Source organism: Triturus cristatus, chromosome 7, assembly GCF_964204655.1.
Source record: "Triturus cristatus chromosome 7, aTriCri1.1, whole genome shotgun sequence".
In the NCBI taxonomy this organism is placed as follows: Eukaryota; Metazoa; Chordata; class Amphibia; order Caudata; family Salamandridae; genus Triturus; species Triturus cristatus.
The window spans coordinates 855,486,035-855,500,873 of record NC_140590.1 but is presented as its reverse complement, the minus strand read 5'-3'; the positions used below and the strand labels follow the sequence as shown (position 1 = coordinate 855,500,873).

Here is a 14,839-nt window from a genome sequence, read left to right as displayed (position 1 = left end):
ATCGAGGAGCTGTTGATTAATCTTCCTTTAGTACTGCCATTTAGTAGATGATGGGGTGAAGGGTAGGACTGGAGAGACTGTTCTGCAGGGGGAAGAGGGCCCTTGGGGTGAACCCCATCCTTTTGTCTCTCTCATCACACTTTTCAGTTTACGGATGAAAGCCAGGTGCAGAAATCTCACACCTCTTTGTGCCATCATTGAAGGTGCTCCAGGCTGGAAACAACCCTGCTGTATAAAGTATCACTCTACATAAAGACACTCTCTGGAGAGCAGCATGAAAAAACACACTTGAAATGAAAACCACGTAAACTGCTCCTGAAGGTGCAACAGATCCACATCTTGCTGCTATTTTTGCTGTACACAGGTGAGACCCACTTAGTTCTCAATGACCAAGCGAGTGCTCTGCCGAGTACTGAGAAGACTGCTATGCAACATGAGTTGCATGAGCGGATGTCTGCCCGATAGTCAGCTTCCCAGAAGTAAGGGAACAAAACCAGAGTCTACTCCTTCCCTTAAGAGATGTGCATCTGTCCTGAAGCACCTAGAAGCTCACCTGCCTGCTGACAGAAGGAAAGAACCTACCAAGCCTGTAGGAAAGGTAACTATCGAGGAGGAGGGAGGTGCAGCATGAGCCCGGTAGAGTAAGGTCTACCAAATGAGGAAGGCTGCATAGAGTGATCTGTGTGCAGTTGGTCAGCGATGGGAACCTCAGCAGCATGACCTGAGCCACTGTGCCAACAAATAAGTTGTAAAGTTTAGTGAGACATGCACTGGGCCCCACCATCTGATCAAGACATGCCTGTACATGGTTAGACCATCTAGATTATCCTCAGGCCCCAGACTGTATCAAGATTTTTAACAGCAACTGCTCCCACATGACGGTACATGGCACAGTCTGACTGCGGAACAGCTTTGTTCCATGATGTAATCACGCTTCCCACTCCCTGATCGCCTTCACTTCCAAAGTGCATTTATTGCATTGTGACCCGAACCCAACCACCACATACAAATGTTGTACAGATCCATGACCGAAAAAAGTTTGGAGTGGCGCTCCGGATTCATGTTGAATGGCGTGGAAAGAAAGGAACTGACATAAGCCATGGAACGGTGCCTATGTGCCTTCTGCATGACCAGTTGTGGGGTAGTGTGCAGCTATTGTCGAGTCAGACAGTGCCACCTACCAGCGCACGCTAACAATTGCTGTTGAAAATCCAGAACCAGTCTGGTGTGTGGGAATAGGGGGATATTCTAAAGGCAAAGAATATTCAGTTAAGTATCCATCAGAAACATTTCTCAGTGACATTGGGAGACCACAATATTTAGTGGAATCAAGGTTATGATTTTTAAGGATAGGTTCCAGGTGTGTTGCTTGAGGTAGTTTGATACAACACCATGTTAGAGAGAGGAATCAATGCAGGCCAGCCAATGAGGTACAAAGAAAGGAAATCAGGTCTAGGGCAATGGGAAGAGCCTTGTGAGTATTACATATCAGAGAGAAAGTACTTCAAGGAAAGATTAGTTTGGTGTAAGAATGAGATGGAGACAAATGAAGGCTGTGCAAGAGAATAGATGAAAGACCCTCTAACAGAAGCATCAAGTTACTTTTAAGTTTGTAAACGTTATACAAAACGAAGGAGCAAGATATGTTGCTTCTAGATCCACGAGAGCTAACAGCAGTGTCTCCAGTACGAAATGATAGGATTTCAGTTTCCTTCTTCTGTCCTTAGAAGGTTAATTGAATGTTCAAACATGTTGCTTTAAAAGAAAGAATTGAAGACTTGTAACTTTTTCTTTTAGTTTGACCAGGATATACGAGAAATGCATTTTGGTGATGCATCACAATCTTCCAGTTTGTCCAACTAAGAATCACTTAATGTGAAGACTAGGTGAGAACCATTTGAGGCACCTGGACAACTAGCCTGCCACTTGTCTGAGCCTCTAGTTCCTGCTTGTCCCAGACTGATCCAGTGATACCTCCTCTGCCTGGGTTGTCCTGCCATGGATTTTCCCACTCACAGTTCTTCTCACCAAGAGAAGACCCACCCACTCCAGGATCTACTTAACGCAGGCTGCAGCAAGACCGCACAGCGGACACGTGCAGCAGTCACACCGCTGGTGCACCAAAGGCAAACCCACTACATGCCTGGACCGCGCCGAGTGCCACGATCCCTGGACCTCCCATTCCCAAAGAAACACCATCGCCGAGCTCTACACCCTCGACCTCGGACGCTGCAACAAACACTGCCACTGCGCCAACACACGCTCTATGGAAGGACCTTTCACCTGCACCCACTTCACCTGCCACAGCACACCCACCACCCCACTGACCAGCCCAACCCCAGATTCACCAGACACCAACTCGCATGTGCCTTTGTCAGCACAAACTAAGTATGCAAGCATTCCAACGATTTATGGGACCTCATCACCACCCTCGCACCTGACAGTCTTCCTCACTAAGACCTGGCTAAACCTCACATCTGCATCAGTCATTACCATAGTGATCCCAAACGAATAGAAAATCACTCACCAGGACCGCACCAAAAAAGTCAGGAGGAAGAACAGTCGTCATCCACAAAGAGACCATACAGTACACCACCACCACCGACAGCACCACCACCCCCATGGGACATCTCAACTTCCACACGGAAAAGACAACCCTCAGAAGTGCCCATACATACTGACCCCCCAGGCCCGTGCTCCAGCTTCTGCATAACAATCACAGACTTCATTGTACCCCTAACCATGGACTCCAACTTCCTCAGCGACCTAAATTTCCACATTGACGACCCCAACAACACTGCTCACCTCCAACCCTGCTAATGCCCGCAACCTTAACAGGGGGCAACAAACTTCAATGCCTGGATAACCAACTGCGGCATCCGCATTATCCATTATCCCTATCAAGAGCACCATCCAGAGAAAATCCTCCCAAAAGGTGAGGTGGTACACCCAAGAACTCAGAACAGTGAAACATGACAGCAAACAGAAGAGGGGATAGCGCGCCAGCAAAGACAACTCAGACAGGGCAGCCTTCAAGATCTCCCTCAACCTCTACCATCACCTGTGGAGGGCAACAAGGAAGATAGACCTAGCCACATGCGTAGGAGTCAGAAAAAACCAAGGAACTTTATCATTAAAGAATTCTCCAACCCAGCTGCAAGACAAACCAACTATATGCAGAAACTCCAAACTTCAAACCACACCTACAGACTTCGACAGACACGCAACCACTGCAATCGACAATCGACACGAAACACAGACTGCCAACTGGAACCTCCTCTCCACCCAGCACACCCCCTCAACCATGAAATCCATCCCCTATGGAGATCCCACAGACCCATGCTCAGACCACATTTCAACCTCGTAAACCAAAGGATCGGCCAGAAACTCACCACCCTGCTCAACACCTCTATCATCACTGCAAAATTTCCATTTTCGCCTGGAAACACGCTTAAGTCATAACGCTACTCAAAAAAAACCTCCGCTGACACAAGTGAACTCAAAAACTACCAGCCAATCTCCCAACTCCCATTACCAGCGAAGGTACTGGAAAAGATCATCAACAAGCCACTCATGACACACCTGGAGCAGAACCAGCTACTCAACGCCTCACAGTCCAGCTTCCACAGCAATCACTGCACCGCAACTGTGCTGATCACAGCTAACGACGACATCTGAACCCTCCTCGACCAAGGAGAAACAGCAGTCCTGATCCTCCTGGACCTCTCTGCAGCCTTCGACGTCGTATCCCACCACACACCAATCGAAAGACTCCACCACATCAGCATCCAGGGGGATAGGCTCAGATGGATACACTCCTTCCTCACCTGAAGAACCTAGAGGATCCACCTTTTACCTCCGAACCCAAGGAGATCACCTGCGGTGTCCCTCAGTGCTCATCCTTCAGCCCCATGTTCTTCAACATATATATGACCCTGTGGTCTCAACATAATTTCCTACGCAGATTACATCTAGCTCATCCTCTCACTCACTGACGAACTACTCCCACCAGAACCAAAAGCCACTGATGCATGACAAGCATCGCTGACGGGATGAAGAGCAACTGCCTGCAGTTGAACACAGACAAGCCAGAAGTACTGATCTTTGGCAACAGCAGCAGCACATGGAATGACCCCTGGTGGCAATCAGAGCTAGGGCCCGCACCAACTCCCTTAGACTATGCCAGAAAACGCAGAATCATCATTAAGAAGCTCACCATGAAATCACAGATCAATGCAGACCTCTCCGCCTGCTTCCTTACTCTGTGCATGCTAAATAAGATCCTTAGGTGGCTAGCCCTACACACGAGACACACTGTGACACAGGCCCTCATCACCAGCCGACTGGACTACAGCAATGCCCTATACGCTCTACACAACCAAGGATCCGTCACCATTAACTATCACCTAAACTTCCAGCAACAGTTGAGAATACTACACTCCACCTCCCTCTCATTTGCCCATGCTCCCTGCATCTACTGAATCTGAAGTGGGGGCGCTCCTTCTCACACATCGTAGCAAAGACTTGAAATTGCCTCCCCATGCAACTTCGGACCATCGCTTCACTTCCAGAATTCCGAATGGCCTCAAGACCTGGCTGTTCTAATAAACCTTCGGACCTGCAAGCGCCTAGGTACCCTATTGGGTGATTAGCCGTGCTTTATAAATCCTGGTTGATTGACTGATTTAAATTGCTTCAATTTCTCCTGTAAAGCATAATAAGACTGTCACTAATGTGCTTAATGAAGCAGTTTCATTTTCTCAAAGAAAATATTTGTGTCAAAGTAGGAAGGTAGTAGACTGAGGAAAGAAGAGATCAGCTGGTCTGTTGAAATGCCTTTATTCACAACACCATTCATGGTCTGATTAACTGGGCCCTGGTAACATTAGTATGGGTGGATAAGTGGAAGGGAATCATGAAACGATCACATCAGTCCAATTTAATGCAGTCAAAGGTTTACTCTCAAACTTGTTTGACGATAATCAGATGAAGGATAGAGACATGTAGGTTTGTTATGATGTAGGCGGAAGTTAATAGCTGAGAGAGATGTCAGTTCACAAGTAATCAAGTCCGTTGACCTTTACCATCACAATACAATCTCCAAGAAGGATATTATCAGAATGGAAACAGATTAAATGCAAGGAGTTCAAAGTGTTCCTTTAACATTTAATTGCTCATGGAAGGATACTAGATTGTGACAAGTCTCATTCTGCTTACTGCTGTGAGAGAGTTCAACTAGGAACAATTCAAAGGAGGAAAAAGATGGAGCAAGAAGAAATTGGATTAATTTTGTTGCTCACAGCAGTCATACCTCATATTACATGGGTAATGTTGTCTTCTAGTGACGTATTTGGGGGATGGTGGCAACAATGTCAAAAGGGTGTGAGAGTAGTGATTTAACCAAGTTTCCTTTCAGATGAGAATATTAAAATCCTGGTCTTGTATACTAGCTGATATACTGGAGCAATTAGAGGTTGTAACCTGGCATGCTGATTAGAGAAGGGGAGAGGTTAGAGTCAGAGGAGAATGCCTTATATGAGACATTTATCTTTAGATTCACAGGACATGGGCTTCTAATGGAGGACGGAGGTTTCCTGAGACACTAGAACCCCAGAAGATAAATTTATACATGGGGTCAGAAGTGGACAAAAGAGGAAGAGAAAGCCGAGGGAGAACAAAGGGAGAGGAATTGGACAAATGGAGCAAAGCTTAAGGTCAGCAGTGTCAAGGGAAGCGACTGAGTTGAGTAAATAAGGAAGAGGTGTTGCCTTAAGCGAGAAAATTCCTGGGTAAAGACATTTAATTTATCAACAATATTCTACAGGGATGAACAGAAATTGGGAAGTGTAAAAATATCAGAAGATAATCCTAGAAGGACAACTAAGGATGATACTAGATCAGGAGTCAGAAGAAGCTCCAGGGAAGGACTGCGTAGGCATAAGGGAAATCAAGCAATACATTTGAGATGAAGGATTCATTCTGAAGAGCCATGCACACAGTGTGTGGAATACTAACAGTAGAAGAGATGCAAAGCTCTGGGTTAAGTGAGGTCATTTCTTTAAAGTCTTTAAAACATTGTGGTGATTAATGCCCGATGATTTGAGCTTCATTTTTACATTGTTTTTAATACTGACATGGAATAATCATCCCTGATGTGGACAGCCTGATATCATAAGTTTATTTTTAGTGGAGGATGTTATAATTGTTCAGTCTGTTAAAAAAGTACAGAAGTATCAACAATTATATCAAATGAATTTGATAAAACATACGCATTGCAACGGTTAGAATCCAGCCAGCCCTCTACTGACCCCAGTCCATAGTTTTAAGATCATCCTTGTTATGATTAGTGGACATTGCTCATCCAAATATTAGAAGTGAATAGCATTTCAGAACTGATTAGCAGTGTCCGAATCAGACAGTATTCCACTTCGACCACTTTCTACAAATAGCCAGAAGCAGCATTTGGAGTGTTTTAGTATGGTTATGATACAATAAAGGCGTGCATGCATTAGTAAAAAAACATTGCTTGGCCTCGTAGACAGATGTTAAAACACAATAATATGGCCATTGTTATTAAAAAGAGGAATACTAATACTGTTAACCCTAAAATGTTAAAGAGTTAGGCTAGTGAATATTAAGAAAACAGAGAAACAAAAGTTAAGTGATAAGTGAGCAGAAGCTGAAATATTTAGACCTTACCTCATCCTTCATTAATCGCAAAGTCTTTCAGATAGAAAAATAACAAGAGGGAGAAAAAAATGATAAAAGAAGATCAGTTGAACACCAGAAATCACCAGGAAGTCAAAATAGAGGATAGAAAACAGGAGTTACCCAAGAATCCTTCCAACATATAGAACTCAAAAGATATTCAGGAATTAAAATAGGATTATCTCATATATCTCCTACACTTTGAAAATATGGTAGGTAATGCATCCAAGCCAGCAATGCAAGTCGAAACGATCAAATTAAGTGCAGAAAACTTGGAAGTCACATCAACGATTAACTATGGATTCATATTTTATTTACTGCAAACTATTTTGTTATTGTTTAGATTGTCTTCCACAAATACCACATGTCAACACATTTGCAGTGTTATCACCTACGTATGGTCAATGAAAGATCAAGTTGTACAGTAAATACACAAAAGTCAAACATTAGAAACTCAAAGGGGAATCAAAGTATGATTTCAGTCATAAAAAACTGCCCAGAAGGAAGAGTCTATGTGACCAATTAACATAAAATGTTTCTCACTTTAATCTCACAGTCAACAATTTGCTGGAAACTGATGTGGAAGGTAAAGAAATAGAAGGGTATATTCCCATTACTCCCGTCTCTTATCAGTAACCTCTATTCTTTCTATTACACTGACAAACATTCCATTCACTTTTTTGACCCCTCCAGGCTCGAATTTACAATAATCCGTTTTTTCTTAATAGAAGCGTTTTGGAAACCAGACTTGCTAGACTGTTCTGCCAAATTAAATAGCACAGTGAAAAGAAGGACAGGTTTACCGACTCCATCAATGTGCGCAAATTAAAATACATAAGAGTTGCACAAGTATTTCGTAATATGTGTTATATATATATATATATATATATATACACACACACACACACACACACACACACACACACACACACACACACACACATACAAACACACGTGTGCGCGCACACAGAAAGCTTGAAGCAATATTAAACTTTTGTGACAGAACTTCGCTAAACGGTCTACACAGCAAATAACAAGAGTGCTCTCAGATCACTGATGGCAATAATCAGACCAGTAAACAGTGTAAAAAAAAATAACAGCAACTTCAGTGTCACTCAGACAAGCAAATTCTAAAATTTTACACAAGTCTGACTGAAAGAAAAAAACTCAAAGGCAACATTTGCAGACTAGTCACGTTCTTAGTTAAATAAATCTTAATTCATCACATAAGTCTCAGTCAAAAGCCTCCAGAACTGTTCCTTGAAGTGACATTAATCCAACAGTCATACATATCTAAAATTATAACTTGAAAATATTAATTGTCCCAGTCCTCTTCAAATCAACCACCCCATAAATTTCTCAAAACCTCCATCCAAGATCCACAAATCATTAGCAACTACTGACCAATCACCATCCTAGTCACCATAAGAAAATATCTTGAGAAAAACATACTTGCCCTATTATAAACATCCACAACATCTCCTACGATCTACAGTCAGAACACGAAACAGACTGCTATACTGGGAATTTTATAAAAATGAGAATACATTTTAAGGTGAAAGGGGAGAACTCCTTGGATTTCAAAGTGACCAAAGCATTTTATATTGAAGCTCACCGGTCCTGGATTTCATTCCTAGCCACTGAAGCACAATGACTGACGCACTGAACCACTTCAGTTAAAGTCCCACCAAAATAATCATTTTACATCAAGGACATCCCTTTAGATCTTCAGGACCTCCTGCCCTTTCGTAGTCCTATTCAGACATTAAGGACACTCCACCTTTGAGCCTCTAGAACGTTTTTTTTGCATAAATATCCAGGCCAATTTTGAGTTCAAATATATATTCCCGACAAGCAAGGGCTTGGTGTGATTACTTTAGAGTGGTCTTAGAAGCTATCCATATATCCATCCATAAATTTACATTTAAAAAAAGTGCTATTCCGTAAACCAGAAAATGGCACCAATGAACGGGTGGCTGGGTAAAATCAGCCTCAATCGAGCTTTCCTAAAAGGGTTGAGTGGTAAAAATATTTTAAAATGTTTGTAGCTTGTAGTTAACACTTTTTATTTTGGAATTTAAGACAGTAATCAAATTAGGAGAGAAATGGGTAGAAGAACAAGAGGGAACCCAGAACCCGATGCATTTTAAAACAGGGGACAAGATTCTGGCTATTGTTCATGATTGCCCCACCCCGAATTCTCACAGGATTCATAAAATACTGACCATAAAATGGAACAAGGATAAACTGGAATTTAGCTTGTACCTGTACCCTAGTGTGGTGAAGCTCTATATTTTAAAGTAATATACCTTTTCGTTTTGCAGGAACAATATATAACTTCCACAGTTGACATGAAATCACACAAAGTTTACAAGCCATCAGATAAACCCCGGATTACAAAGATGATTAATATGACATCACTTGACATTGAGAAAAATGGTAGAAACTGTAGATTATTGAAAACCATTTCAAAACTGTAACTAAGAACCTGAGTTCAGGTACAGGGAAAATAAGGGACATTTGGCCTCCCAAAGTATCGCTAAACTGTTAGATTTCTTTTTTTTTTTTTAACAGAATTATTTTAATTATTTAACAGCAGGAAAATAACTGTTACTCATTACAATATTTTAGGGCGATTCAACAGGTAATGTCAGTTATAACGCATACAGCACATGACTCACTTCAGGAGCCTATCTTGCATGAAAGGTAGAGTCAGAAGACAGGAGGGAATGTAGTCAAGATTGTTGGTACTCATCAACCAAACAGATGGGTCATAGTCTTCCTTTTCTTCTCTTGAGAAGAAAGAGCACACAATTGGGATCGGCATAGTGCATCAGCTAACACTGAAGGATTTCCTCCCCCAATACTTGGGTTTGTTTCATATAAGAACATTTTGTCATGAACTTTAGCCAAAACTTGACCATAGCAAAGATGGACCACACCTCATGCTAATCGGTGAGGCTCTTGGCTGCTTCGACATTTGAGCTCGTAAACAGGCGGGCCTTTAGCAATGTGAAGTCAACTTTCCCAGTGGAATGGTAAGGGTGAAACATTGTTCTCCCTGGACTCCCCTAGTAATAGTGGATGGAGAGGAACAGTAGTTACCATTATGGATTTAATATGAGAAAGGATTTTACTTAAAATGTTTCATATGTGGATACAAGACCAAACGTGAATCAACTTACCCCTCTCCTTGCAGTCTTTCTAACAAAAGTCAGAACCTCCGTAAATCACCTGGACTCTTGCATGAGGTAAATACCATCTCGTCATTAGCTTGATCACATTGCTCCCTATGTAGGATGCATATGGAGGATTTAACTGCTCTCCTCCAAATTACCACCCAGGAAGTCTTGTGGATCTCTACTCCTGGGTTCCCCTCTCAATTCAATATGTATTTATGCTTTAGTAGCAGCCTCAAGGCCTGGGTATTTTTCTAGAACTCTGATGCCTGCATCTCTCATCTTCTTGGTGAACAAGGATTCTAGTTGGGATTGCCCTTAAAGGTTAACCCTGCTTTTCATTTGACTCCAGGTGTAACCCATCGCCTTGCAGTCAGCCTCGAGGCCTCGACGACAGGTGTTTCTTGGCCTTCCTCTTTTCCGTTGGAGGGTTCCAGGTGAGGGCCTGCCTGGTGGTGTTTGGTGCTGGCACCAGCCTAGCATCTTCTCATGATTTCTTCACTAGCATGAAGTTGGAAAGTCTACTGCCATAGGTCATTGTTGCTGATGGTGTTTGGCCAGCGGATTTGGAGGATTTTCCTCAAACAGGTGTTGATAAAGGTCTGGACTTTGTTGGTGGTGGTCAACGTTATCCTTCAAGTTTATGCTCCAAACAGAACAGACTGATCTTACATTAGTGTTAAAAAGACTGATCTTGGTTTGCAGCGTTAGGTCCTTGGAGCTTCAGATCTTCTTTAGCTTAATGAAGGCAGCCCTCGCTTTCCTGATTCCTGCCTTCATGTCAGCGTATGTGATGCCCTGCTTGTCTAGGACACTGCCCAGGTATGTGAAGGCCTCAACCTCTTCCAGTGCATCACCTGCAGCAGTAACTGCAGTTGTGCTGCCCGTGTTACCCTTCAGGAGCTACATACATTCTAAAAAATGAATTCCACTACTAAAGCATTCCTTAGAAATAGTCTGCAGCTAGCAAAATAAGCTGACAAACTACCTAGAGATAATTGCATAACTCAAAAGCACACTACTTTTGGTGGGTTACAAAGCTCCAAGGCTTCTTTGGCATGAGGTGGAGTGGCATTTTTCTGCCCAACATTGGGAACTGTGGCTTGAGGATGCAAGTATTTTTGCCCCAGATATACAGATTGCAAATATTATTTTAATGCACATAGTGTTAAAATATGTGGTGCATTTTATGGGGGGGGGGAAGTACACAGAGGCTATATAGGCGTCAGTATTTTGGACAAAGTCTATAGATGACAACTATTTAATACTGATCTAAATCCAAGATCTGCTCTATCCAAATACTGACCCGCATGCTTCATCAAGTGGCAGCCACTGTTTCCGGATCATTATACCAATGTGGGGAAAGATTAATTTTTCTTTGTTTTAAAGGTCTGGCATGGACAATACATGCAAGAATGCCAAAGTCTCTGTAGTCATGCCAAAGAGACAAAATAAACATCTTGCACACGTCTACGTGCACGTAGGACAAACATTAAATGGTGTTTTTTCCATTTCTGATGTCAGACAGGAGAAACCACAGATTGGATTGGAGACATTTAATGGATATTTTCAAAATATGACAAGTCAAAACTGCTGTCCTACTCAAGAGAAGAATCATTTTCTTAGTGTTTAGTCCAGAGAGGATACAATCTTCAGATTCCAATGGCAGAAAAATAAAATGATGATTGAGTCTACAGCATGGGGCATTGTACGTTTTGCGCTAATGTTATGGTTCATGGTAACAGCATCTATAGTTGATAACATTTCCTAAACCCAACCACTAGATGGCAGAAGGAAGCACAGCATGTTTATCTAAAATATATTCAAACTGCAAATGTAGACATGACTGACATCAGAAATGTAAGCCCCCATGATGACAAAAGACAAAACATTGGGCATTCAACTAATGAGGAAAAAGCGGGTGGTGGGGCTGCAGACCTGAAAGCGAGGAACATGGTCATGCAGTAACACACCTTTATGCACTCCTGCCAGCAATACACTTTATGTTATTACTTTTTAAATGTATTTATAAAGTTTTGTATAGTAAAAACATGACACTAGTGGGTATCGGAGCACTTTACATGAAGGGAAGGTAGGGTATAATTGAAGTAACTTACATGATCACATATATGAATGAAGTAAAGGGGAACAACAAATTGCTACTCTTGTTATCAGAGGTAGTCAGCAAAGAAAAGGTCTAGCATCCTAAAAAGAGTCAATGGTATGGTTACAATCAATAAAACACAGAAGTGATAGCTTAGGGTAAAAACTTGTTCATCAGAAAAGAAAGCTCTGTATCCTGTTTTCTTTTTATGGAAACATTGTGGTTTCAGTAGCAGGGAGTTTGTGCTTCGTGACGGTCTGCAACCTTCTGATTTTTCTATTTTTTTAGCCAAATATTTGGGGGTTTTGAAATGTAGGGCTCTATGCGTCATGCATGCTATCTTTAGTTGAACTCTTGCCTCATAAGATAGCCAGTTCAGGGATTTTCACCAGTGGCATCTGTCGAGAGACACATTGTGGCTTACTATGAACAAAGAGGGGCTTGGAGCCCACCCCTTGCTTTCTTATTGGTGTCCTAGCATGTCAATCTTGTGTTTATTCCTCCCATGGAGCATTGCCTTTTCACCATGTTTGTGTGTGTCTGGTGTTTGTGCTTGAAGTCAGAGAACTACTTTTTCTTTTTGTGCAAAGCACACTCAAAGTGCCTATTTTTTAGCTAACTTCCTTGTCTATTTCTCTTCCCCCTCATGCTGCTGCCTGCCTCCAAGCTCTTCTCCCCACCCCCTCCCTGTTGCGCTCACCAGTGTGCTTGGGTTGCATATGCCTCTGCTCTGCTGCTTTAATGTCCCACATCCCCTAACAGGTTGGTTCCACATCCTTGCCTTCCACTTATTGTTTCTGTCTCCAAACTCTCCCTGTGTTGCCCTCTCTTCTGCCCTTGTGTTGCTTCCATGTCCTCCATTTTCCCCTTTGTTGCTTCTGACCACCCCTGTTGCTTTGCTCCTGTTGCTTCCCACCACCCCTCACTTAAAAAAAATAATGAAAAAAATGTGTTTGCGTGTTTTGTTTAGTTAGCAATCCAATTTGCTTCAGTAACTAAAATCAAACAAAAAACAGCCACTTCCTTTTGTAGGTGTGCGCATGCGTAGTGTGCGTGCCTACAAAATGACACAGACAGTCATATTAAAGGGGTTTTTTTTCTTTACGTTAGCCATAATGCACAACATCAGGGGTGCTGAACAGTCTGTCTAAAAAACATTGGCAAAGCCAATAGGTCACAAAGGCAAGGCCTATTGGCTTTTCCAATGCTTGCTTTAACGGGCTACCGTCCTTCAATGTTAAGTGGGAGCGAGCAAACAAACAAATAATCAAATAAGAGAATTGTTTGTGCCATCTGGCGAATCACCCACTTGAATTAATGAAATGGTTCTGCCAGCACAGATCACAGGGCTCACCCCGGAGTTTGAGAACTTGGGAGTTCCTCGGCATGACAAAATTAACCTGGTGTCGGTGGCGAACCTCTCCAAACTCCAAAAGCTGCGGAAGGTAAATATAGGGATTGGATGGGTGGCTGTGCAGTGGGCCATGCCACGTAACTTGCTTCAATTTCATGGTACTGTTGGGTTATGTTGACTGACATTTAAAGAGCACCTTCAACTTTTGCTGAAATATGGGTGCTTCAATGGGTTCCAGAGTACCGTGCTACTTGCCAAAAAAGCACTTAAACACCTTATAAGGGGTAGCAAGCGCTATATAAATGCAAACCTTTTTCTCTCTATCCATCCACTATCCTTCTCACACCAAATAACTGACCAACAAATCCACCACTCAAATTACTTCCATATATCACTATACTAATTCACTACTAATACTTTATGGGTTCCGGAGTAGCGTGCTACTTGCAGAAAAAGCGATTGGATGCCTCATCATGGGTAGAAAGCGCTACAATATAAACCTTTTTCCCTCTGTCCCTCCACTATCCTTCTCAATTCAAATAACTGAGCAAGAAATCCACGACTCAAATTGCTTTCATATTTTCACTATACTAATTCATTACTAAGCTATTATGGGTTCTGGAGTAGCGTGCTACTCGCAGAAAATGCGCTTTGACACCTCGTCAGGGGTAGTAAGCGCTATATAAATGAAATTACAATTACAACACAATTAATCCAATTACAAAAATGTATGATAAAAACGTATGAGGGGCTGGGTTGTAGCCTGCACTGGGAAATCCCTAGATGGTTCTTTGGCCTGGAGGACAGTGTTCCCCAGAGCTGCTGAGTCACTTCTTTAACTTTCACCCAGAACAGTGGTGGATAGTGCTGCCCCCTCCTTTTAAGTCGAAGCCTGCGCTGGTTGTGAAAGAATTACTGGCAGGGAGGGACTGGCACAGCAGGCAGTCAGGCATTGGCCGAAGGGCTGGTGTGTCAGTGCCCTCTGCGGGCCGTTTTCTTTTCTTTCCTAACCACAGAGGGCACTGGACCAGCAGAGTAAAACAGCCTCGCTGGGGGCCGTGTGATATGGCTCTTGGGTGACGATCATCTGTGGCCTCTCCTTGACCCCATGCCTTGCCAAGCCATCGCCCTATTGGTGGGCTGGGGAGCGAGTGATTGTGTGCAAGAATCGGCCTCCCTGGGAGCCAGGTGCTGCTCAGGCCATTGAGACATTTTCACCTCACCCACAGCCCTTCTCATTCAGGAGGGCATGGTGGGCAAGGGAGGGTGGGTAAATGCTGGGGCCTCGCTGTGGGGGCCAGATGATGTGACTTGGGCCATCTTCACCTCAGCCCTTGCCCCTATGGATGGCCTGGCCCAGCAGTTGTGTTTTATACTCAATCCCCTCCCCTGCCAGGCCATTGTCCTGAGGCAATGGAGGGCTGTTGGGCTTGAGTAATTTAGTAATACAAGCGGCCCTGGCAGTTGTTCTGTTGCTCGTAATCAAGGGCTCAG

At 43.0% G+C, this 14,839-nt stretch overlaps 1 protein-coding gene across 1 annotated transcript in view; it reads right to left on the bottom strand.

Annotated features, from left to right (window-relative positions):
• The window catches only part of DIAPH1 (diaphanous related formin 1), an 867,093-nt gene that overhangs the window by 736,514 nt on the left and 115,740 nt on the right, over positions 1-14,839 (bottom strand). Inside the window, exon 2 of the mRNA XM_085617784.1 lies at positions 6,700-6,723. Coding sequence (XP_085473910.1) covers positions 6,700-6,723 — 24 coding nt within the window. The remainder of the gene's footprint in view (positions 1-6,699; positions 6,724-14,839) is intronic.